We start from the raw sequence: 25,907 nt of genomic DNA, 5'->3' as shown, positions 1-25,907 counted from the left end.
GATGTTTTAGGAGTGTGAATGGGTGGGGAGGGCACAAAGAGATATTTCTGTTCACCCGGAGCCATAAAAAAGTTGGAGACCCCTTAGGCTAGGCACACAGGATACAGCCTAGGAGATATTATGTTTTGTCAAAAATGTATTTATTTATTTTCTGGGTCAGTTTTCCATCAGAAAAGAAAGCTGCATCAAAATGGGGATGTTTTGCAGGACCCTCTCAATTTCAGGGTAAAAATGCACAGCTTTGGCTTTCTTGTTTTGTTTTGCACGTTTCAGAGAGTTTCATTTGAGTTCTTGAAAAGAAGCCATTTTACTTCTTTTTATTTTGAACATGATCTTACGTCAAAATAGAAAGCCATTAAACTATCAAAGAAGAACACTGCTGTACTTTTAATATTTTAAAGAATATTGGAGTGTTTTGATATTATTGAAGGCGAATGATTTTATCTTGTCAAACAAAAAATTCTGACATTAACAAGATTGGGCCCCTCACGACAAGAAGGATGCTGAGGTGCTTGAGCGTGTCCAGAGAAGGGCAACGAAGCTGGTGAGGGGTCTGGAGCACAAGTCTGATGGGGAGCGGCTGAGGGAACTGGGGGTGTTCAGTCTGGAGAAGAGGAGGCTGAGGGGAGCCTTTATCGCTCTCTACAACTACCTGAAAGGGGGTTGTGGTGAGGTGGGGGTTGGCCTCTTCTCCCAAGTAACCAGCGATAGGATGAGAGGAAATGGCCTCAAGTTGCGCCGGAGGAGATTTAGATTGGGTGCTAGGGGAAATTTCTTTACCAAGAGCGTGGTCAAGCATTGGCACAGGCTGCCCAGGGAGGTGGTGGAGTCGCCATCTCTGGAAGTGTTCAAAAAATGAGTGGATGTGGCACTTCAGGACATGGTTTAGGGGACATGGTGGTGCTGGATTAAAGGTTGGACTTGATGATCTTGAAGGTCCTTTCCAACCTTAGTGATTCTGTGATTCTGTGAAGATAAAATACTTCCATGGCCTAAAATATCTTTTATTCCCAGTCTCTTATCACATGGAAAAATTCAGACTCCCATATTTTCCATCTGATGTTCAACTCCTCGAAATAAAACAAAACAGAATTTCCCATAATGTGGTAATTTGATTTTTTGGCCCTCATTGCTAGCCTTAGGCATGACATACTCTCCAAACTCCGTCATTCTGACAGGCTGCCTAAATCCAGATTAACTGAAAGCAAAGTATTGGCAGTTCTCTCCTAAGGACCCCTCTAAATTCATAAAGCATCCTTGCAGCTCTGTAAAAGGACAGCTGTAACAAACAGCCCCCAAATCTATGACTTTTCTCCCTCGTTATAAACACTGAGTCCTGTCATGAAGATGCTCCAACAGGAAATTGCACAGATTCCTCTTACAGAAGCAACAAAAGGTGGGCAAGGATTTTAGTGCTGTTGGTTTTAGTTTCTGTTCATACAACATTTTCAGTGTGTAACTGCATTTTGGATATAGATCCCCTGAGAGCTGAATCTGAAGACATAGATCTTGAGAGAGTTAGACGGCTGCTCTGTGGAGCGTGGCAAGCCTATGTTAGTTGTTCAGTCTTTGTACAGCACAGTGGCACTCTGGTGATATTTGTAATTGAAGTATCATCTGTGCCCAGCATCTGAAATGATGAATATTCTCTGTATTTAGCTCTCCTGAGCACAGTGCCTTCTCAATCAGAAGTTAATGTGCACATCACTTGTACCTGAACGCGTCAGAGATGACTTAGTGAGCTTCTGAAGGCAAGACCCTGACAAACAATAGGTTTTATGAAGTTCTGTTTATGACTTTATTAATTATAACCCTGGTCCAAACACATCCCCATATCATATCATTAATCCCTGTGGACCAGGAAAGAGTTGAAGAGGATACAAATGTCTTATCATAACATACTTTATACTTCCATTGAGCAAGACAGTGGAGTCTTGCCTTGTGTTGGTTCTCAAGAGGCCAGATGGACACTGAAGCTTTTGAACTTCTCAGCCAGCAGAAAAGCACTATCATGGTTTTCAGTTCCATGTTTCCGATGTTTGTCACAAATTTCAAGAACCATATCAAATAATCAATAATGTGTGCAAGGATAATCAAATGTAAGAGTTAAAAACTCTCCCTAAAACCTCCTCACTTCAACCAAAGCTGACCACTAACGTTCAGAATATTCCTGTCCCATCATTCATTATTACTTTTGTTCATTATTCATGTTAAGGTTACTGTGACTTCCCTGAAATCTTTAAATCAACCTGACACAAAGCCAGTGGTTTTTCCTCAAAAAGAACACAGAAGGAAAAGTGAAAAAGACGTTTGTTTTGTGGGTTTGTTTGTTGGGGTTTTTTTAAGGAATCCAAACATATTTCCACGCTTAACCTTGCTTTTCATGTAAATACTTTATAAATGGATGATACTCTGCTCAAACAGCCATACTCACCATTACAACTCTGGCACAAGCCTCATGCACTAGTGCTGGCTACAGAGTAATAGTTATTCAAAGTCTGAAGAGTAGGATAGATGCAATTTAAAAATATATGTATCAGCATTACAGCTCTACTGGAAAAGAGGCTGTAATCACCGGTGTTGCAACTCAGTGATGTCACTGCGTCAAGCACTCTGAACTATTAACTACATGCATTTGCCTATTTTATGGGGTTGACCACTAATGTGGTTGACTAAAAGCTGGAATTATATTGGGTTTTTCTTGCTAAGGCTGGGTCTTCTGATATTTGGGAGACTATGGGGATGACTGCTAGTTTGTTCATCCAAGGCTGCACCTTCTCTTGTGAGGCTTATGCCTGCTGATGTTTTAAACTTTTTGTTGGTTCCATCAACCCTGCCAGAAGAAGAAGGGTGTTCTTAATTCAGACTGGGCAACTGAGTCAAGTAGTTGGGCTTAAAATAACAGAAGAGCTAAGCTTGGTACTGACTGGGATCAGACAACTTGGGATAAACTCCAGTGTGGGATGGTGGATCTTCTTCACTCTATGAGCCACATGCGATGTATATCAGAAAGTCTGGGGTAGTGGTGTACAAGGACTACCTCAGAAGATGATGGTGGCTCCTCTGGAGCTGGCCTGAGCAAGCAAGCCACATCCCAGAGTAATACAGCCCGGTGATACTGGGCTTCTAGTCCCCACGCAACATAGCCCTGCTGCTAACAAACTACATGCCATAGTCGGGGCAAAGAACCATATGCAAAACATTGGAGAGCCACATGTGATTCAGGAGCTGCTGGGGAGCCACTCCTGCCCTAACAGCTTGAACTTAAGCTATTCACCCAAGCTAATACCCAAACCTGCCTTGAACTGAAGCTACTCACCCGAACTAATACACAAACTGCCTTGCCTTAAAAACTTTTTTAACACAACTGAGGTTAACGAGCCTGGGTGAAGTATGAGTCGTCTTTGTGTAGGGTTTACTGGCTGGGTGCTCTTCATTTCTATGCTTGATGTCTAATCAGCTCTGTGAGACTGTGGGAATCTGCAGAACATGGGCGTTTTGCTTCTAAAGCTAAATGTATTTACTCAACAGGACATTGAGCTTCAGAGACTGGCATGTTGCACTTAGCATTAAAATATGGGCATACATAGGCCCTGAGATTTGAAGAATCCCTGCAGTTTCTCACCAAAATCGCTCCTCTCTAAACAAGACAACATCTCCAGGGTGAAGTGGAAACCCATTCGCATCTCTGCTTTGCTCAGCTCTGCTCTCAGTTCCTGAACGCTCTTCAGGCTTCCACCAGTCTCCCAAATCAGCACCAATGTTGACGATGATGCCTATAGCACCTATGCTTAACCAGAATAGAAGACCGAACATACAGATTGGAAGAAAAATATACCAAAACCTTCACTATAGCCAAGAAATATAGCAGAAAAACTGCACATATTCAAGAAAGCCAAGAGGGTGTCAAGACCCAGGGGTGTTTATGGGCAGGACATAACATTTCTTACCGGCATTGGCACTGTTCCACTGCAGGATAGGATTGGGCAGTGTATGGGTTACTCAGATTCAGCAGCTCCCGCTGGCTGACTGCCTTCCACACCAGGAGGTCCAGCAGGGTCCACGACACCTGAGCCCTATTGCTGGTCACTGGTGACTTATCCAGCATGGGAGCCATGGCTGAATTTCCGAAGAGTAATGATCAGCTCAAGAGCAACAGTGTGGTCTCCAGGAATAAGCCAGGAACCAAACCTGATTTCCCATAGCCCGCTGACAGCTTTCCACCCTCCCCAACTCATATCCATTGTCAGCTCAGGCAAAGGTTCCATATCCCATCGCCAGTTGCTTAATCCATTCCTTCCCGCCCCACTGTCAATACAATAATACCCCACTGAGGAGACCCACCCACCAGGAAATCCCCCTTTAACACCCTGCAAAGGAGCAGCCAGATTTATCTCTGCCGCTGTTCTGGAAAACTAAATGAGGACTCATCTGCTCTAATCCTCTCTTAAGATTTCAAGATGAGGCCTGTGTTCACATATTAGCATATCCAACAGCTCCTACGTGTGCACTGCAACACTACTGCTCCATGGAGGTAACTCACGTACCAACACTTCAGGTACTGCTATCTCCCTCTGAAGACATAAGTGACTGAGCCTTTGCAACGGCCTCATAAAAATGCCTGAAATGAAGACTTGGGTTAAGTGGGCTTGGAGAGCTCCCTGAAGAATGAATCTCATGACTCATCCACAGCCTCCTGCTAGAGAGTTGGGGGACAGCTCCTTCCATGTGATGCACAGCATTTCCATTGGCCTCGGTTTTGACATGGCAGGTGAGATTTCCAGGTGTGGGTAGGAAATAGGCACTTTAGTTTGAAGAAAATTCTGAGATTTCTACAGCTCCTTTGGGCTTGCACTGTAATGATGCCCAACTGAAGACTGGGTGATTTGATCTCAGCCTTTTCCCAAGACCCAAACCAAGGTGGGCCTCTTAGGATAAACAAATTCAGATTTTTACTGTGTTTTTTAGGGGCCACAGTTTCTATCCGATGCATTCATTTTGGTAGTCCCTGCCTATCTGGACGTGGGAGATGATACTAATATATCCACCAAGCTCCTGAATTATGTTGTCCACTAAAGAGGCTTGTTGGGCCATGTAATATGCAAGCCCAAGAGTTTTTACTCCTCCAGCTACCTTGAAAGAAACATCTATTTGGAGGGATGCATCTTCAGGCCCATAACCGTCAGAAACTTTGTTGTGCCAGCACAAATCCCTGTTCCCCTTTCCATACTCAGTCCTGCAAGCCTTTTGCTGGCAAGTCTGGAACTGCACTGAAGACGTGAGCCATTTGCATGATTAAAGGTTGCAGGACCAAGCTGATTAGAAAGATTCAGCAAATTCTCCAATCAGAGCATTAGCGCAGATCCACTAGGTAAGGAGCTGGCTCTGGGTATGTTGTTGGCTTCTCCTCAGAGTAACTTCCACTGGTTTCCACCAAGAGCTGGAGGTTCTCAGCTTCTCTCAGGATTGATCTCTGCACCTGCAGAGCGAATCCCTGTAAATATTGTTGTGGTTTTGGTGGCTTTTTCTTTATAGTATCAAAACCTGCTGCTTTGATTAGAGATGGGGGGAAAAAAATCTGACAGTGTTTTCTGGCATTTAGTCCCTAATTGAAATATTCCCTTTGGGTATTTAAAAAAAAGGGAATTAAATTGGCCTAGATTTTTTTTATGAATAACACTTTAATTAAATTTTTACATATTAAATGTACATCAATCGAAATAGTTAGACAAATAGCATGAGTGTTAGTCATGTATAAGCAAAGGGATGAATCACTCGAAGACTGCGTATGTTAGAACAGCCTCTCCCTCTGAGGGCATATGTGAGATGCTGAAAGGCAAGGGACATTAGCGTGAGAGATGGAAGCGAGTGAGAAGAGGGAGCATAGAAAAAAAAGGCCAGGAGAAAGGCGAGGTCCCCAGTGGGATTAATAAAGTAAGGACTCCCTCACTTATGCAGGCATAAGTCATGGAGTCAAGGGAGCTGAGCTCTGCTCCCAGCTCTGCCGCTGATCCGCTACGCAACTTCACCGCACTGCTTCGGTTTCCCCTCTTCCTTGCACTTCCACCCCCTCCTTTGGTTTGCCCAGGTTAATTTGACAAGTTCTTCTCCATGTCCACTTCAGTCGCAGCCAGAGGACTAGGGCTAGACTTTAGGAAGAGCAGTCTAACGGTAAGGGTAGTGAAGCATGAGGATAGATTGCCTGGGGAAGGGGTGGGAGCTCCGACCTGGGAGGTTTTCGAGAACAGGTTAGACAAACATCTTTCAGGGATAGTTTAGGCATAGTCGATCCTGCCTTTGGGCAGAAGGGTGCGAGGTCCAAGTCTGATATCTATGATTTTAAGGTTTTCTGAAGCAGGAGCTGAGCCTGCCAGTGCGTCTAGATACCAGTTTCATGCAAAATAACAAAAAGTGAGTTGCCTAGAAAAAGTAAGCTTTTTGTAGGGAAAAAAAGCTCCTGTAACAAGATGCACCCCTAACTATGCTAGCTTAACTTTTCTGACACTTCCACTGAATTAGACAAAGGTTATTCTGATTTACACCAGGCCAAGAGGAGAATCAGGCCCCATGTTGTTCTGCTGATGGCCAAAATACATTTTTTACTTTACCCAATTTATTCAATAACTGATTTTCAAAGACATTTCCTAAAGGTTCCTGGTAGTTCTTTTATTTTTTTCCTGCACTTCACATATCATCTATCCCCACTCATTACACAGGGCAGCAGCAGTGTTGCCACAGAGGGAGCTTACATTTAACAGCAAGAGAGGAATCTTTAGCAGCTCCCATCCCAAGAGACTGCAGGATGCGTAGTTTTGATTTTGTTGCTGTAAGATAGGCAGGGATGAAAGCGATGTGCACTGTCAGTAAACCCTTACGGTACTGGGTTCCTCCAGCAGCTTGGCAAATGCCTTCCACTCCCGCAAGTCACCGAAGACAGTGTAGGCAGAACAGGTCATCACCCTTCCTTCCCCCCAAGTTAATATGCCAGATAAGGAGCCATGAGTTGTTCCCACCAACTCCGGAGTGCACACACCCATAGCCGTGGGGTGTGGATGCTCTTTAAGAACAGCAGATGCAAAATCAGGACTAACATCATGTCCAGTCGTCAAATACAAAGGCAGGGTTGACATAAGAGCAAACAGGCATTCAGTGAATTAAAAGCAGCAAGAACGAGAAGTATCAGCTGGAATTGCAAGTTTTCTTGCAATCAGGTTGGCAAAGCTCTGGAAAAGCTTCACAATGTGAAAGAGAAGAAGCAAAAATACCGTAATGACATATAGCCTGAGGAAGGGAATGCTTCATCAAAGGAAATATTATCATTTGGCTTAAAATGGGTGAACCCCGAGACAGAGATCGAAGCTGGATCAAAAGCCACGGCACCTGCCTCTTCTTCCCACTTGCTCACAGCCCCCATCTCTCTTCAGAGAGGCTCCAATCCCTACCTGGAGATTATTCACATTCTGGGTGCCCATCGTTTTCCTTGCCTGGGAGGACAAAACCCATGTGCAGTTCAGACTGGAAGATATCATCTCTATAGGAGAAAGCATCTCTGCACACTTCCAGCTCGGCTCGCCACAAGGGCTGACAAGTGCATGGCACGGGGCTGGGCAAGAAAACTGCATCTCTGTAATTAGGTAGGTGGGTGATTATTCAAGCTTAAAAAAAATGAGCAAAATAAGGTAAGCGTAAGATTAATGAAATTGGCTTGTCTTATGAATGCAAATGATGACTGGTTGAGAAAGTTGTCTGGAGGTGTTTGGTATCCTTTGCTTCTACAGCAGTTTTTTTTTTCTTTTTGAGGTCAAGTAGCTATCTCATGCTGCAACAACCGTGCTGCAGTTCTGATTATGGGAGGGATCATGTAGCAGGAGGAGAACTGAGTCTTGACAACGTCTATCCACAATTTTGAAATTGTTTTGGGGTCACTGGTTTAAAAATCTGTGTGGCTCATTGAGGAACAGAAATCATCATGTCTGAGAGCTGCTTGGTGGGCATCAGAAAACCCAGACCATCCTCCTAACCAAGGTTGGATGTCCCAGTTGAAGACAGCTCACTCCTTGAGCTGGCTTCTCGACCCTGCATTAAGAGCACATTCCACTTGCCCACACCACGGGATAAGAATTGCGTGTCACCCGCATCACCAGTGATGCACCATGGGCAAAGGCACATGGGTGAACAGTTGTCCACGACAAGTAGTCCATTCACATTGGTGGGGGCAAGGTAGACACTTTGTGTGTGTGAGAGCTTCACTGTTTTAAATCACAAGTAGATACAAGTTATGGCTATTTTATTGTTGATATTATTATTATTTAACCCCTGGCTATCATTTGACAGTGAAGCTGGTGGAAAACTTCCATTTATCTCATTTCTGTGGTCTTATATTCACCAAGAAATCAAGCTCTTCACGTTATTCTGGGTGTGACAGATTGCCAGCTGGTCTCCTAGCCAAGTATTCACCTTGCATGTTTTTGCTTGGCTTCCCAAATCAAACTGATGACATTTTCAGTCTGGCAGGATGACAGGCTAATTCTTTGTGGCAGCTAAAATGAACTGTTATTAGGACATACATGCAGTAGAAGGCGAAGTCTACTTTGAAAGCACTGTGGTGCAGAACCTTTTCTTCAATTTTTAAGTACTAGGACTCGTTTCTCCATGTCCGAGACCAAAGTCAGGCTGATCAGCAGTTCACAGACTTGTCTTAGCCATGCTGTCAATGCATAATGATGTATGGAGGGATATCTGCCTTTTTTTCACTTTTTCTATTGTTATTATTCTGATTGTGTCTTCCTAGGACTGAAAGATTTAAGGGAATGCCTCTTAGAACATGACTGTTGGTCATAAGAGTTCCTGCTAAGGTTTGGCCATGAAAGATCTATGCATGACAAAGTTTGGTGTCTGCACCCACTTGGCCAGCAGATGTGTTTACGGAGGGTATAGCTATTTCCTTCAGAAAAGGGTGGTGTAGCTCAGTTCTTGAGGTTATTGTTTTGGTTGGGTGAGCCGGTAGATTTGTTAGTTTGCCCGCCCTTAGAAGATGCGCTCCTTGCTGTAGTGTCCTCACGTGCACTCCCTCCGTGATGGGCAAGTACGGAACCGAATATGACTTTAGAGAAGTGTTCAGTATATTTAGCTCCCTTTGCCACTTGCAAATTATACAAGAGCTTCAACTATAATCAGAATATCTGTCATCCAAAGCTTATCTGCTGACTTATAATTGCTGGTAAATCATCCAGTCTGTGTCCGGGGCTTTGCAATTTTCTTATTCCTCTCTAAGTAGATCTGCAATCCCCATTGCCTCAGCAGCTAGCGGCATCCTCAAGTGCTGGGGATTAGAAAGGGGAAGATAATGATAGCTCTCCATTTCACAGGTGGGCAGCTGGGGCAGAGGCTGGGCAGATGAGCTGTTCGAAAGTCGTGCTCTTTAGGACTAAGCCCCTTCTCCCTCAGGAACCAGAGGTCCAGCCTCCAAACCGTGCTTCCTCTCACAAGCCATTTACAAAAAGCGGCTTTTGTGCTTTGGGAGCTGCATAAAACTTTTCTGCCTCCCCAGCTGGGTGAAACTGAAACCCACATTAAAAAAAAAAAAAGAAAGAAAAAAGATTGCCGAAGCCTGCTGCGGGGGGAAGTCGTTCCCTGCAGCTCCCCCAGCACCCAAAACCCCCTCCCTTCTCCAAAGTGAGCCTGTAAAGCAAAAAAAATCTGCAAGCCGAAAAATTGCTTAATTGCCTCAAATTGATTCCATGGTTTTATTAAGATATTTGCCCGGCTCTATTATGGTTAATTATTTGTATTACAGTAGACTCTGAGGCCCCAAGCAGAGATCAGGGCCCCATTGTGCTAAATACTGTACAAGCACATAATAGCAAAATCACTCCTTGCCCCAGATAGCTTACAATTACGTGGAGAGCTGCAGTGGAAACGCACCACAGCTCGTGTGAACACCTTTTAGGAGAGGCTAACATGGATGTTGAAAGCCAAAAGGGTCCCTCGTGAGAGCCTGGGCAGCTTGCTTTGCGCATCCTCACGCAGCCTCGGCTCTTCCCGCTGAGCCCCCGTGGGAAAAGATCGAGGGAGAATATTGACGTACAACCAACAAGGGGAACCCCCCACCTGGCCCAAGGCTTCATGATGGGAAAGGGGGGAAATAGAGAAGAGGAAAGAAAAGCGAGGAAGACAAAACAGGCTCCTGTGCTGCTTTCCCCGTCACCCGTCGTTTGCGCTTGGAAGCTCGGCTGTGGGAGGCTCATGAGGGAGCTTGTTTCCCCGGGGATTTCCAGCCTCGTTTTGCAGATGCAAAGCGTTCCTCTGCTTAGGCGAACGCCAAGGTGAGCGCCCGGCTTTCGGCTAGCCTTGCGGAGACCCCGCACCCGCTGCCGTTGCCTTCCTCCGCTTTCCAGCCCGGGCGACGAAGAGGAGCAAAAACGCAAAAGCGGAACGCTATGCTTCTCCTTCCCCCTCCTCCCGCCCCACTCCACAGCCAAACCTCTCCGGCTGCCCCCACCCACGCGTGGCAGACCTTGCTGGTCGAGGGGTCAGCACTGGGGGAGCGTTTCCACACCTGCGAGCGAGTGGGGAGAGTTTTGGCACCTTGAAGCCTTGCTGGAAGTGATGCTCGGGGCGGGGAGCGTGGCAGGTTTTGGATGAACAGCCAACTGCTGATTCAACCGAGGGTTGGGCTTGTACCCGGGGTGCTGCCGAGCTCTGGGTGACCCTCTGGGGATGCTCAGGAGGTGCCTTGCAGAGAGACCACGCGTCTCTGCTCTGCCCACCTCTGCCTTGTGCCTTCCCCTGTGTCGCAACCCGGGCTTGAGAGGATGTGAAAGGCAGCAAACCGTAGCCCAAAGCAAGGGGAAAATCCAATTGTTTCCAAACACTAAACCGAGGACTCAAGCGGAGCAGGAACCTCCGGAGATAATGCAGTGCCTGCGTGTGTGTGTGTGTGTCTGTGGTAAAACGGCCTTGCAGAATCCCCCAGCTTTAGCAGGGCTTTGAAAAAGATCTGGGTGGTGATTCAAAATCCAGGTTATGACCTGTGACCTTTGGATGAGAAATTGTTGCCATTTAGGATGTGTTAGGAGGTCCATCCTTTTCATCAAATGCGTGTTTCTTCTTGCTGCGGGAGGCAATCACACCGGTATATCATTAACTCGCAGAAAAGGAGGCTGTAAAAGAAGTTGATGGGGGACCTTAGCCCACACCCTGCTGGGGTCTGCTCAGAGCACAATATCCCAGCGACCATGAGATTAAGCTAAAGAGAAAAGTGAAAATGCTTTTCACGATTCACACGCCCTTTAGATTGTTTTATTAAACCATTTGAATAGGGATTTCCCTTTCGGCCGACCACGGGGCCCGGCCAATGCATAGTTCTAGGTTGCTATGACTTAGTTGGTGCTGGCTAATCACAAGTGAGGGCAAATTTCATATAAAATATCTCGGGCCATTGTCAACCTAATGCAGCGTGACAGTGCCAGCACAAAGGGGGATTCATTCACCCCAGCAGGTAATAAGGACGATTTGCCATACCAACCAGGCAGTCTCAAGGGGGGCTGTCAAATACGATCAGAGCAGCGAAATGGAGCCTCACATTCCATTCTCAGGTGGGCGAAGGCGATCCTTTTGTTCCACCGTGTTGCTTCTGATAAGAGAATACAATTATATTTTTTTTTTCTTCCCCGTATCCTATTGACCAGTGGGGCTGTTTTGCATAGCAGTCTTTGGGGCTTGCCTTTTTTTCTTGCCTTTTTTTTTTTTTTTTTTGAGGCCAGAAGGGACCCTAATGATCCTTTAACCTGGAACGCGCCCCTCAGAATTTCACCCCGGTCCTTCCCTGCTCCTTTTCTGCCTTCCCCTTTCATTAAGGACTCAGTCCGGCCACAATGAGCATGCTGTATCTCTGCTAATAACCCCCAATTGGCACACAGCTTCCTTTTGTCTAGACCCTCCCAGGGACACTGGGCGGTTGGGGAGACGACGGGTTGGGGTAATTTGGGGCGGTTCGAAGGGCAGAGAGGACCGTGCTGTTTCAGGACCCAAACGGCGATGAAATATTCAGAAGGCGGCATTTATTGGGTGGGGGGGATCAGACGCCGAGCATTTCACACATGACCAAGCCAACAGAAAGACAGATAAAACGTGCTTGCATGAAGCAGGGGAGGTAGGGAGACGTACACGGTAATGATTAGATCGACAGAGAGATAGGGCGATAGAGAGACAGATAGAGGGATGTTTGCTTTGCAGGTATCAGGCTTGGGTTACTGATACCAGACCGTCCTGCTGATTTGCCTATCTTGGGGGTCCGGTTACCTGCGATCACCTGGGGTTATTTTGACAGCAGCTAATTAGCGAGAGCATTCCAGCCCTCCACCCACCCTCGGCTCACGCGGGGGCTCGGAGGGCGGCGGGGAGCACCGGCCCCGCTCCCGGCACCGCGTCAGGCTGCCGGGCTGCTCCGGCGTCTGACAATCTGGCTCTACCTGTTTCGGGAAGCGCGAGCGCCGCGCTGGAGGTTGCAGGTTTGCTGTGCTGGGTGCAATGATAGCCATAAGCAAACAGCAGAAAAAAATTAAATTAAAAAAAAAAAAGAAAAAAAAAAGAAAAATCCCCACTGTTCAGATGTTGTAGGGGAACTTGGCCTTCAGGATTTTACGAGCTGTGCTAATCCAACCTCCTTCAATCCAACATTCCCTCTTATCTGTATCACCTTCATGTTCCCTGGCAGGAATTGCCCATTTAATAATTTCCCTCCAATGATCTGAATCACAGCTAATCTGATCAAATGTCTTTTTAGGGCCTTTCATCTTCCCAGGGATGTGTTGACACTAGCATGCTGGTTCAGAGGAAACAAGAACTCAATCAGAACTTCGTTCAAAACACAGATGGGACCCAAACCTAACCTTTCCTTTAAGATATGCAAAAGTGTGGTTAGCTTCTTGTTATTATGCTTCGCATTTGCATACGTCTTTGCATTTTGGGGCCTGATCTTTAAAAGGATAAAAAAGTCAAACAAACCCCGGAGCTGGATTTTGATGAGAAACAGTGCAGAATCAGCTGGGCATGGAGTTGGCATGGCTCTCTGTGAAGAAGGGCACGGGCTGTGGCGTCACACGGAGCCTGGCATGGATCCGTGGGGCAGCTCCTGGCTGGCATCACTTGCTGCAGTCTGGGTGCTCCGAAGCTGCATTTCTCCCACCACTGCATCTGCTTTTGGAGACACCCCCACCCCATTTCAGGGTTAGACCTTAAAGCCTCGATTACCTGTAAACCCACTTGGGAAATGCTGCTGAGGTCTAGGGGACCTGAGACAAGTCTACACCCCAGACAATGGCAGCAGGTGCTTGGGTTTCACTGGTGTATGGCTCCAAATCCTTCAGGTCAGTCTGTAAAGCTACACCGAGACTGTAGTCTTACAAACAGCTCTTTGAGGAACAGACTTTGTGATCCTGCTGCATCCAGGTGGGCCCAGGCGATCACTTAGGCTCTGCTCTTGTCCAAAGGATCCCGTGCCATCATGCCCTTCTGGACAAGATCAATGGGGTTTTATATACATCTTCTGGACACATCTTCTCTGTGCAACACAGAGCTGCTCTGGAAAGTCCTGGAGCTACCGCCAAGACCAACAACGGCTATAAGCCCAGATGAGATGCTGATAAGAAAGTAGCCACGTTCACACAGCTCAGCATGGAGGCAGATTGAGGTACTGATGTTCTCAGGGAAGGCCCGATGGGAAAAGAGTGATCCAGGCATAAGCTTCACTCCCTTCACTATAAGAGTAATAAGGCATCATGCAGTACTGGGTGAGGAGAAAAGTCCTCCCTTTTGCCCCTCTCCTCTGTAACGTTATAGGCTGAAAGGATGCTCAAAGCTCAGGCTACAGAATGTAAGACGAGCTTTCTGTCTCTGTCCTGTCCTGACAGTATTCCAGATGTGGTCTGTGCTCTCAGGCAATAGTGATCATCATTTGAATGAATCTATGTGTGTTTTTTTATGTGTCATGATATATTAATTTTGTCCATTTTTGCAAATGGGGAAACTGAGGCAGAATTTCGGAGCCACTTGGGTCCAGAGAAGGGCTTTGTGCAGCATTTGTAGCTCACTGGGTGAGACAGTCACCAGGCTCTGGTCTTCCTAAAGCCTCCAGAGTCTTCTCAGAGTAACGACAAGGACTTCCTGACTGGTGCTGCTATGATTGAGCAGAAAATCAGGATCGGGGCATTTGGCTGCTTGGTGTTTAGACTTTGGAGTGACACCAAATAAAGAAATGAAAGTTTTAAAGAGGCTCGGGATCTCTTCCTAAAGCTTTGATTTTGGAAAGCGTTACAGCATGTGCTGTCAAATTTGGGAACGTGGTCTGTGGAATGATTCACCCTCTCACCAGGAAGCCTGACTTGTCCCCTCCTTTTATATTCATTGTGTTGAGCGTATCCAAGACCACAACTCGCTCCTCTCCACCTTTCCTAATGGGTGGAAGATGAATCTTTGAAAGCAAACAGCAAGCGTTGTACAAAGATCCCTTTTTGGGGGAAGGGGCTTATTGAAGAGCCTTCGGTGCCAGGCCAGGAGATGCTGTTGCAGGAGGGCAACATGTTGAGGTTGGTGAGGATGGGTCAGGGGAAATACGAACACTGGAAACAGGAGTCTCCCTGGAGAGGTGCTGAAGGAAGCTTGAGGCTGATCCAGACAACTTATATAAAACCTTTTCAGTTGGTTTATCTGAGATGGGATCCTCTATTGCTACAATCGAGAGGAATGTGGTGAAACCGAAGGTCACCTGCCTCCAATGCCGCGAGAGGTAATATTTTGTTTCCAGCGTTCCCAGTATTTTCCCCACAGGCAATGTCAGGCTTGCAGCGGCCCTGACACCTTTGTGATCCTCCTCTACAGTGGGAACGCTTGTTCCCCTCTAGTGCTTGGGCACTATCTCTGCAGCGTGGATGGAGCTGTCAGCCGACGTGTGCCAAGGAGTTCCCTGTTCTCCATCTTCACCTGGTGCTGTGCCAATATTTAGTAGTTCTGATTGGCAAACAATTTGCTGCTTTGTGATCATTAGGGAAAAAAAAGCGCCTTTTAACTTTTTTTCCCACCTTCCCTCCTCCCTTCCCTGAGGAGAAATATGTCCTGTGCTCTGAGACATGCCCCTTCATTTCTTTCCTCATCAGGCTTTGATAAGTTCTAGTGTGATGAGCATCGTAAGATGAAGGACTTCATCCCCATGTCCTGAACCCTTGGTTCTTGGCTCTGAGGGATCTGCTGGTTGGCAAGTTTAGCACAAAGGTCAGCAGGGCTGAGGGGACTGGAGTATCTTCTGGTATCTGGGACAAGCAAGGCTGCATTGCTGCAGGTGGTCCTTGCCTATCCTGTGCACAGATTTCAGGGCCAGCAGGCAATGCTGCTAGTATTAGCCAATAGTGAACTCTGCGTACGTTTTTGCAGCTCCTGTGTGCTCTGACTCACCAGTCCCGTCGGATTTCACTTCTACTTATCAGAAGGTAGCTGTGCAAGGCTGTCAGCATGAGCCTAAAGAAACCCACCTCCCCTGCGGCTCACTTAACATCTGATGAGGCTTTGGCTCAAGGTAGCTCTGAGAGGCACCCTTCAGAACTGAGACCTTCCTTCCGCCTTGGCTTCGGTGTAGTTGCAAATAAGGAGCAGGCACTGACTTTTACACCATCCATGGTGAGGAGCATTTGGTATTAATCTTTTGCATCCTTCTTTTCCATCCAAAGTGGTGCAACATGGCCTTTCATTCAAGCCCTTCTGGTTTAGCTTTCACCATAGAGGTGTTTATGGATGATCCTCTCCACAAGGGAATGGCACAGATCTCCTCTCATATCTAGGTAAGGTGGCTCTCTTGATGGGTTCAAGGAGGAAAATACAGTGTGCTGATAGCAGCTGGGTAGTCCTCTTTATGCTGTAGCAAAAAAAAAAAAATCATCTCACCTTGAGTCAAAGACTGGGCTTCCAAAACTCTGAAAGCTCACTTCACAAATTCCTCGCTATCTTCCTCCATTGGACAACGCCTTCCTTCCCTGCAGTCCCCATGATGTCTAACCTGCAAGAAGGACTCCAACCACAGTGATCGGGGGGGGAAATTGAGCTGTTAGGACAGGTCCTCAGTGTAAAAGGCAGGGCTGTACTGGCTTCAAATACCAGAAGCACCAGTCTGCCTCCAGTTTTATTTCCAGTTTCTTGGTTCTTGGGGTGTATTTAGATTTTTGGGGTTTTGGGGTTTTTTTTAAAATCCAAAGTCAATGTAGTGTCAACAGTTGTGCAAATCCTAGCATGGGAGCTGTGGGTTTGTATCCCCTCAGGCCAAGGAGGGAATTGAAACCCTTTCTCACACTCCCTGGGTACATGCTCTACCAGACAAATGTTGGAAAGATTTTACATCTTCCACCCCTCAGAGATGGGTGTCTGGGTGCCTGATATAGCCTACACAACAGGTAGCTTTTTCCTGTCTTTTAGCTTGGAAAAATGAAGCTGAGAGAAAACAGCATGTCTCCTCCCTGCAGTCCTGCTAAGCAGATATGATATTTTCTCCATTTTGCCCCACTTGCTAAGTAAGTAAGTGACTCTCCCAAGAGTACTCAAGAAGTCTGTGGTATCAGAAATTCGAGGCTTGCAGCCACACCATTGCAGTGTCTTTCCTAGCGTGGAATGGGGAGTAGGATCCTCTGTTCAAGAGTAGACACGCTAGTGATGGCTGGGAGGAGTGGCTAAGATGTGGGAACACTTTCCTTCACTATCATATGTCTCCTGGAGCAATCCAGGACAATTCTATCCTTTAATATGTTGTTTATACATTATCCAGCCCAACAAGGCATTAAGTCAGTGTTTCACTCCAAGGGCTATGTTTCAAAAGTGATGGTTACAAGGTCCTGGGCAGTAAAGGGTTATTGGCACAGGACATGTGTCTCCACAGAGCAGAGTCAGTAGCTGTCCTGGAGACACCAAGGTTCCTTTTGCTAAGGAGTGTCCACTCCTTCAGGAGGAGCATATAGAAAAGTGGCATGCTGAGTGGAAAACCCTTTGGGCAGGGTCCATCTCTACTACTTGGCTACCTGTTCTCCAGCTGCTGAGGTCTGCTTCCTTCCTCTCAAGATGTACAGCCCAGAACCACCTCAAGCAAGACATCTTCCTTCCTTCCTTCCTTCCTTCCTTCCTTCCTTCCTTCCTTCCTTCCTTCCTTCCTTCCTTCCTTCCTTCCTTCCTTCCTTCCTTCCTTCCTTCCTTCCTTCCTTCCTTCCTTCCTTCCTTCCTTCCTTCCTTCCTTCCTTCCTTCCTTCCTTCCTTCCTTCCTTCCTTCCTTCCTTCCTTCCTTCCTTCCTTCCTTCCTTCCTTCCTTCCTTCCTTCCTTCCTTCCTTCCTTCCTTCCTTCCTTCCTTCCTTCCTTCTTCATTGTTCTATATCACTGTAGTCCCTCCTCACACATATCTGGGATATCGACCTGACCTGGGGTTATTCATTTAGTCATTCAGAGAAAGATTCAGGGAAAATAAGTCACTGTCTGGCCAGAAGAACACATGAGAGCAGGTTTCATGTATTAGACAGTTGAGATATTTATGCGGTTATTCATTTGCCTTCCTCAACCTACAACTTGATGATTCTCTGTTTGGCTCCAACACCCTCTGCCCACAATTCTCAAGACATCACTGAATTTAGCATTGCAGGCTCCTGAGGAGATAAGCAGGATTGTCTTCAGGTGTATGAATAAGGAAGCAGAAGCACAGACTGACTAAAGGATTTGCCCAAAGTCACATAAAAAAGCCCTGCGAAAAGCAGGAATACAAATCTTAGGTCACCTCATCCTCAGGCCTCTGAATTCTCATACTGATACTGCTCGGCCATGTGTTTTTGTATCTCAAGATGTTTCTGCTGCTGAGACAGGGTGGTCAGAGGTGTTCTGCACAGGACATTCAGGCTCTCGGCTTCACAGACCGGGCTCCTTAGGAAACAATTTCCAGAAGTGACCAGTGCCTTGGAGACCTCTGCATTAGCGGACAGATACAAAGCATCTCTAAAGGCCCTCTGTAAGTCTCAGCACCTTTTTCACTGACAGCCAACCCCCCAAAAAGGGTCCAGAACAGGGTACCTTGAAGCACCAGTCATCCAAGTCTCTAAGCCCTTCAGGGAAACTCGGGAGCAGGCAGGAATTAAGCAAGCTGAAGCCAGAGCTTTGGTGACCTTGTGCTGCACTGAAAACAAAGTGGTTAAAATGCTCTTAAGTCAACATCCCCATGAGGTATTAGTCCCTATTAACCTTCTCTTGCCAGATGACTTTCCAGAAGCTCTCTTCAAGTCATAACGAGCTGCTTGTCTCCTGCTACCAGAACCACCCAGAGAGGAATGAGGTGACCTGACAAATATACTGCACTTTCCTGTTATCTTTGCTAAGTCTCTTGCATTTTTATATGGCACCTTAATAACCCCTCATTTCCATTACAAGTGCATGCTTTCCTTCTGCTTATCTGTATCTCTATACACTCCTTCTCCATTCCTGCAGCCACACCGCCTCCGGCTACAACCTGGGGAGCTCTTCAGAGCTCGGCAGGGTCAGGTCTGCTTAGTAATCAGAGGACAGTCCTATAACTTCGGAGGTGGTAGGACGTGATTCACGCGATGGCGCGCTTCCATCTGCGTCAATATTGAACTCGATGCCTTGAGTTAGGGGTAGGAGATTGTAAACCCAGTGCCCTAATTTCGTGGAGTCATTAAGAGATCGGCTGCAACTTTCTCAAGAGACAAACTCCTAACCTCAGTGCCCGGGGCCAGATTTCAGTCTCTTTGCTCTGCCTGCCTACATTCCCCAGGTAGTTACGATCAGATACAATGCTATTTGCTTCCTGTTGTGTGCTGTTAAGTGGTGGCTGCACTCCACCCCAGGGGTGGCTGCATTTCAAAAGCAGGGGAGTGATTACTTCGTATACAGGCTGTAAAAGGCGTTGGGGTCTTTCTGGGCAGGAGAGAGCTGAGTATCAGCTGTGCTTCTTAAGGCAAATCCTATCAATACAGTCCTGGAGCTGTAGGTTTTCAGTAAGGGCTAGCACCAGCGGAGAGTTTAGGAAATGGACCTGGGATTTCGGCAGAATTGGGTGTCTACAACTAAAGCCATGCTCCTGTAGCCCCTTGCTCCGCTGCAAGCAAGTCCTGGAAAATGCAGAAATTCTGCAGACCCTCTGGCTGCATTTTCTGAAGCTCCCTGGGTTTTGGTGAGCTCTGCACCTATATGCACAGAGAAACACCTCTGTTCTGAGCTAATGGCTCCTGCTGAAGCCCAGGTGGGATCCATGACCTGTGGACTCCTAAGCCAAGACCACCCCTCTCATCTCCACAGAAGAGAAGGTTTTCTGCACAAACACCATAGCTGCAGATGCTTTCTTGTCAGTCCCAGTATGGCAAGACACAGGGGCTCTCCACGGCATTTGCAAACATCAGTTCAGCACCTACTGCACCTTCACAAGTGGTCAAAGGCCTGGATGAAGGTCTCTCCTCCTGAGCAGAGACAGGTGTGATTCCCAAGTAATGAGAGCTAACCTATCCAGGCAAAGTGCTTTAGCCATTTCAGCTGTCAGATAGAAGGGAGAAGAAGAAGAATTATCATCTTCCTCTCCTGTCCATGGCATAGAAACATATCAAAAGGCTTCAAGATTAGTTAGGCCACAGTGGGAGGAGGTAGAAGGTGTGCCAGCTACTCTCTGGTCAGGCACTATACTCTCTACCTCCCTACCAGAAGGTAATGGCATTCATCCCACCAGTTTATCTGACTGGCTTCTGTGAGAAACCTTTGTCCTTTACAGACCCCAGGACTGGTCATCAATGTTCTTGGAGACACCATACCAAGATCCCTACCCCTGAGATTTGGTTTCTGGATCCAACCTGGGCTTAGGCAAGTGCAAGATGCCAAGTCCCTAGTCCTGTTAGAACTGGACTCATCTGTTCATGCTCAAAAGCTGAGCTTTCACACAGCTCAGGAACTGTATGGTCATCAGTTGCAGGAAGCTGTGATCCTCCAGGCTGGACAGATGCTGAACAAGGGTTTTTCAAAATCACACTGTGGAACTGAGGGTTCCTGCATTTTCCTTTTTTGGTTCTAGCCCTCAGTGACTTACTAACCTCACAATGCTCATTGACAACATGTTCCAGGACATAGCTCATGCCTTCGGCTTGTAAGTTCATGCACATTATTTGATTTGCATATTGTTGTATTTGGTAGTCTTCCCAAAGTGAAGCGGTGCTGCACAAGTTCTTGCTTAAGCCTTCAATCCAGCCGGGACTGCTCTGCAAGCATGCAGTTTTGATTTCTCCCCAAGAACACGTTGGCTTTTTGGCTTGGCATATTAAACTCTCTTCACGTTAGTAAAGCCTGGAAGCATCTAGAAGGTAAAGATTAAGCCAAAATGCCCAGGGAAAGCTCAGATCAGCAAAATATGGTGCAGAGAAGGTTTAAGTGGTTTTGAGTAGGCACTTCGTCAGCTGATGCAAAGCTTAGTAAAAGCTGGTGAAGCTGCATCAAGTGAAAACATGACCTTCTGCCTTTATGGATCCATTCATGTTTCAATAGTGTCCTAGCCTAATCATCCGAAAGGTGTCAGAGACAACATGCTTTCTTGGCTAACTGGTCTATAGGCATGACGTGAGCTCATGTGGGGAATGGTGTAGGAGGTCAAGGGAGGCCAGTTATCAGAATCATTGTGTCTTCTTAGAATTGCCTCAAGGGTTTGAGAATAGCCCTGTTCATGATAAAAATGCCATTTTGCTGAAGCCAAAAAGCATTGCAGTGGTGTTTTCTGAGGTGTGGTGGGAAAAGCTCTCCTGCTCTTCCCCATCCTCAAGCCTACAGAGCAGAGTGGTGATCCCAGGGGAATGGACAGGGATTAAACTCCAGGGCCATTTCTACTGAGTAAAGAAATATAATGACACCAAAACTGGTGGGGGGGAAATAAAAACTGATGTTTTGGTATATTCCCCATTTGCAAAGCAGTTGGAAATGTCTGGTTTTCATTTTGGCGCATTGTAGATAAAGCATTGGCATCCAGGAAAACCAGGCTACTGTTGAGCTGCCCTTCCTTACCCGGCTCCAGCTAGGATGAAAGGCTATGAAGGAAGGTCTCCACAGAGGCTAAGGCTCCTCGGTCCCTAACCATGACATCTTTTGGATGATCCCACCCACCATCCTGAGGCAATGGGCAGAAAAGGAAAAGTAATTTCCAGTCCCCTTGGCAGGGGCATTAATTAGGCAAGTAAGACAACTCTGAATAGATGCAAGATGCCGTATCTTGAACACTGTCTTTGAGTGAGCTAGACAGCCTAGGAAAAAGGACGTGGCCTCAGGATGGAGGGTGGGGACAATGTTTAGTTTACATAGTGTGGACTGGGGAGCATCTGGCCATCCTGGCATTTTCCTACCTTCCAGCCATCAGCAGCATTTCCAGTCGAGGAAGAGAAGGTGCTTTACCCGTTGCTGGTCCCACCACTAAGGGTGGAGACTGTCATTAAGTGCAGACATGCATTTTCCATGTTATGGGAACATAGCCCAAATTCTGTGCATCTGAAGCCAAGACTGCAGCTCAGGGTATGGCTATGTGGTGCGCTGCCTGCAAAGTACCATATAGTATATTCTATATACCCCCTGAAACCCAGGTTTGCACTGCTTTTTTTTTTGCCATGGCCCTAGCCCAAGACCTTAAGATGACCTTAGTCAAAAGTTCTCAGCTGACCTCAATGGTCTTGAATCAAGCCTGATCCTGCCTACACAGGAGCTTATTTCCTAGTGTAAGAAAATGTCTTTGGAGTAGGTCCAAGCCGGACCACAGGGAAGAAGAGAGTTTCCTGGCCTTCTGCCATGCCCTCGAGAGAAGGTATTCACAAGGGCTGATCAAAGCCATGTGTGGTCCCTTCACTGGCCACAGTGAAATGAATCAAATTCATTGATTTCTCTCTTTCACAGCTACCAGGGAATCAGCGTTTGTCCATGCCATTGCCTCTGCTGGAGTGGCTTTCGCGGTGACCAGATCCTGCGCCGAGGGCTCGGCCACCATCTGCGGCTGTGACACCCGCCACAAAGGCTCTCCTGGGGAAGGCTGGAAATGGGGGGGCTGCAGCGAGGACGTGGAGTTTGGGAGCATGGTGTCTCGTGAGTTTGCAGACGCCCGAGAGAACAGACCAGACGCTCGGTCAGCCATGAACAGGCACAACAACGAAGCTGGAAGGACCGTAAGGACATTTAGTTTCACCTTTCTCAATCTCCCTTTCATCTTTTCTTACCTGCCATAATGAACAGTGGGAGGGAACTGAGAGGAATAACCAAACATAAATTTGGGCAGTTTTACATCATGAGATGATGATACCTGCCTTATGATAGTTCTTGTCAGGGAAGTGATCAATGCACCCGATCTATGAAAGCTGTAAGTAAATTCACCCACCCAGATGTAAATGTGTACCTTGGAGTCAGTTGTCCAGACCTCTTTTATAGAGAATGGATCAAGACAAAGAGGTCTAGAATGGGATTTCATCCCAGGTTGAAGGAGACATTTGAAATAGCTCAGTTAATGATGCCCTAACTCTGCCTGTTCCCCTCCATGGGCTGTAGGAAGAAGGTACTGTAGACATCTGAACTTGAAAAAGATGAACCAGGGTTTATGAGGAGGATTCAGCTGTTTAAGCAAATGCATTTTAGTATAAACTGAGATATCGTGAAGTATCCAGCCTGTCCTTGGTCTGCTACTGGGAAAGACTGCGTGTCTCCTGCAGGTCTTCTGCCATCTTGGGACTGATGCCTTAGACACCCCTGGAGTTCACAAAGGGCATTAAATGCATGGGTTTAGGCAACTGAATCCTAGTTCATTGTCCAATGACAGCAACTGTCCATTCCCCTGGGATCACCACTCTGCTCTGTAGGCCTGAGGGTGAGGAAGAGCAGGAGAGCATTTCCCACCACCCCTCTTCTCAACACAGTTCTATTTCCCAAGGAATATTTAAAGAAAATAAGAGGAAATGTGACTGTGGTAGCTCCTGATTACACTTTGACCATGCCAGCTAATGTGTTTTCACTTCAACTAGTCATGGAGCAAAATGTATAAGGGAACAGAAAGCATAAAACCTTGCGCTCATCACAGCGATCCCTTGTACACAGTGAATCTTTTCCATAAGGTAGAACAATCCCAGTAAGAGGACATTCTCTTTTTCATCTCAAGAATAGCCTGTAAATAGCAGAAGAACGTAATCTATGGGAAACAATTTGTGAAACCAAACCACAAAGCTCTTGCTAACGGAGACCACGCTGCAGCTTCTCTGAGATAACAGCATTTTTTCTCATGTAGTAAACTTGAGATAGCTTATCCCTCAGTGGAAGAAAGATACCTCACTGCAATCAGAAGAGATTAATATGGTCTTGTTCCCTCAGCAGAAGGCCTTCCACATGTCTAAGAGGACACACGACTGTGCAGTGAGCTATAGCAAAGCCACCACAGTTGCACTGTGCTAGGAAACAGCTGTCCTCAGGCAGGCTAGGACTTCGGTGTGAGCTCCTCAGGTGGACACCGTCAAACCCTGGTGGAGTTATCCTACCTCACACCACGGGACAGCTGGTCTGAAATAGGGAATACAACCTTTCAGAATGAAATACCACCAGAAACAAAAATCGTCTGCAATGTAGATGATTACAGGCAATAATGTGGTTTCCTCCAGCACTGGCCCAAATCATCCCAGGTACCCCAAGGTATCGTGCGTCGCTGGTGACAGTTGCTGGGATAGATAATGAGACAAATAGGACTGTGGAGAAGCTGGGTAGAGTGGAAAGGAGGGATTTGCCTTAAAGTGAGAATCCTTGGAAAAATTGAGCTTTGAGCAAACATCCCTATGACCACTGCAGAGGTCTTTTTACTGTAAGTCTTGTTAGTTGACACTGAGTTATTTTCAGACATTTTACAGGTGTCAAAGATTAGAGAGCAGATGTCACACCATTATCTGAAAACCTACTGTTTTATAAAGTACTCGTGTTTTCCATTCTCACCGTGCCAGCACTCATGGGGTAGCTCTTCCAGGCCTCCATACTCGAGTGTTTCCAGCTAAACCTGAGCCACAGGCAATGTTTCATATTAGTTCCCATATGAACTCCAACCCTACCACTACGCCAGAAGCTTTGATTAAGTTCAGCATGATTATATGAACCAAACATTTTGTGGTTCTCTCTCATCGCTAATTACAACCTCCTTTGCGGCGGGTGATACTCCGTAAATAACACAGGAAAGCACCTGGTGAACACCAAGGTGCTGATTCATGGCAAATCTTTTGGACTCAGGCTGGCACTAGTCTGTTCACGTACCCGGAAATTTGCTGATCGGTCTGAAAATGCAGATTATCAAGTAAGTTGCATAAGGCTGTCTCCCACCTCAGCACCTCTAGAAACCTTTAGACTAATTTCATAAGGAGTGAAAGTGAATAGCAAACTTCTGGGATCAATAATCACCTTTCCATTTATTCCAGGAGAGTGTTTCATGTTGAAGTCTGAGCCTTTCAAAATCAAAAGTTGGGCTCCTGCTTTTTTTCTTTGAAATGGCTTTAGAAAAAACATAAGTCCTGTTTAAAAATAAAAATACATTACTTTTCAGGTTTCTGAACATAGCCACAGCAAGGCTAGAACCTTGTTTGCTTAAGTAAACATGAAACATATGTAAAAAATGGAATTCTGTGCTAGATGGCTAAGACATTTCATATTTCTTTAATTTCCAATGGAATAGCTGTATATTTCATTTACAAATACATTGTTTTAGTAGGTTTGTGTGTTCTTCGCTTCTCTGCCTAGATGTGTCTGAATTGTGTTCTTGGGTGACAGTACTGCAATGTACAATGAACATTAATAAGATAGAAGTTAATATGCACAGAAATCTCTTCAGTCCTTAGTGAAAGTGCTTGGTAGACGCTTAAAGTTGGGGTGGGAATCAGAGATAGTCACTGAAAACAATAAAGTTGCAGATGTTTTATCTGCCTTAGACCCAGCATCTGTGCAGGGCATTGACTGCAGGATAAGGTGATTTTTGTTCACAAGTGTGTAACTACATCTATGAAAAGACTGCAATTCTTTAGGAAATCCTGGCTACATAGCAGAATGCAATATTTGATTTGATTACAGACTAATGTTTTCCTTCTTCTTTGCCTTTTCTCTCCTCTTTTTCAGTCTATTATTGAACTCATGCATCTTAAGTGCAAATGTCATGGCCTCTCAGGCAGCTGTGAAGTGAAGACCTGCTGGTGGTCTCAGCCAGACTTCAGGGTCATCGGTGACTACCTCAAGGACAAGTACGATAGCGCTTCTGAAATGGTGGTGGAAAAACATCGAGAGTCCCGTGGCTGGGTTGAGACCCTCAGGCCCAAATACAACTTCTTCAAGGCTCCAACTGAGAAGGACCTGGTTTACTATGAGAACTCACCAAACTTTTGTGAGCCCAACCCTGAGACAGGTTCCTTTGGGACCCGTGACAGGATCTGTAATGTCACTTCCCATGGGATTGATGGTTGCGACCTTCTGTGCTGCGGCCGTGGGCACAACACGAGGACTGAGAAACGGAAAGAGAAGTGCCACTGTATCTTCCACTGGTGCTGCTACGTCCGCTGCCAAGAGTGCATACGAGTCTATGATGTCCACACATGCAAATAAAGCAGGCAAAATCCTTTGCTGGGCTCCAAGTGGAGAAATGGATTTGAGCCTACTTCCTCTGAGGTTGAAGACATGAGAGAAGTCTACTTTTTTGATATTAAAAGAATAAAAACTTAAAAAAAGTCTAAAACTGGTTGGATAGAATAGGTCTAATGACTTCTGGGCTATCCCGAGATACGTCTGGCAGTCACACAAGTTACGCCCCAATGATGCTTCCTGTAGAAGACAGCGGTTTTTCAACCAGCTGACAACACAG

At 46.3% G+C, this 25,907-nt stretch overlaps 1 protein-coding gene across 1 annotated transcript in view; it reads left to right on the top strand.

Moving 5' to 3' along the window:
- Window positions 1–25,651, top strand: part of WNT3A (Wnt family member 3A) — a gene marked incomplete at its 3' end in the record, with an annotated part of 88,023 nt that extends 62,372 nt beyond the window's left edge. Inside the window, exons 3-4 of the mRNA XM_082015169.1 lie at window positions 21,944–22,209; window positions 25,172–25,651. Of these exons, the coding sequence (XP_081871295.1) occupies window positions 21,944–22,209; window positions 25,172–25,651 (746 nt within the window). The remainder of the gene's footprint in view (window positions 1–21,943; window positions 22,210–25,171) is intronic.
- Window positions 25,652–25,907: the final 256 nt, after the last annotated feature.

This window comes from Phaethon aethereus (assembly GCF_964289735.1).
Source record: "Phaethon aethereus genome assembly, chromosome: 2".
Taxonomy (NCBI): Eukaryota; Metazoa; Chordata; class Aves; order Phaethontiformes; family Phaethontidae; genus Phaethon; species Phaethon aethereus.
The sequence above is the reverse complement of the archived record's forward strand: the minus strand, read 5'-3'. Positions and strand labels throughout refer to the sequence as shown.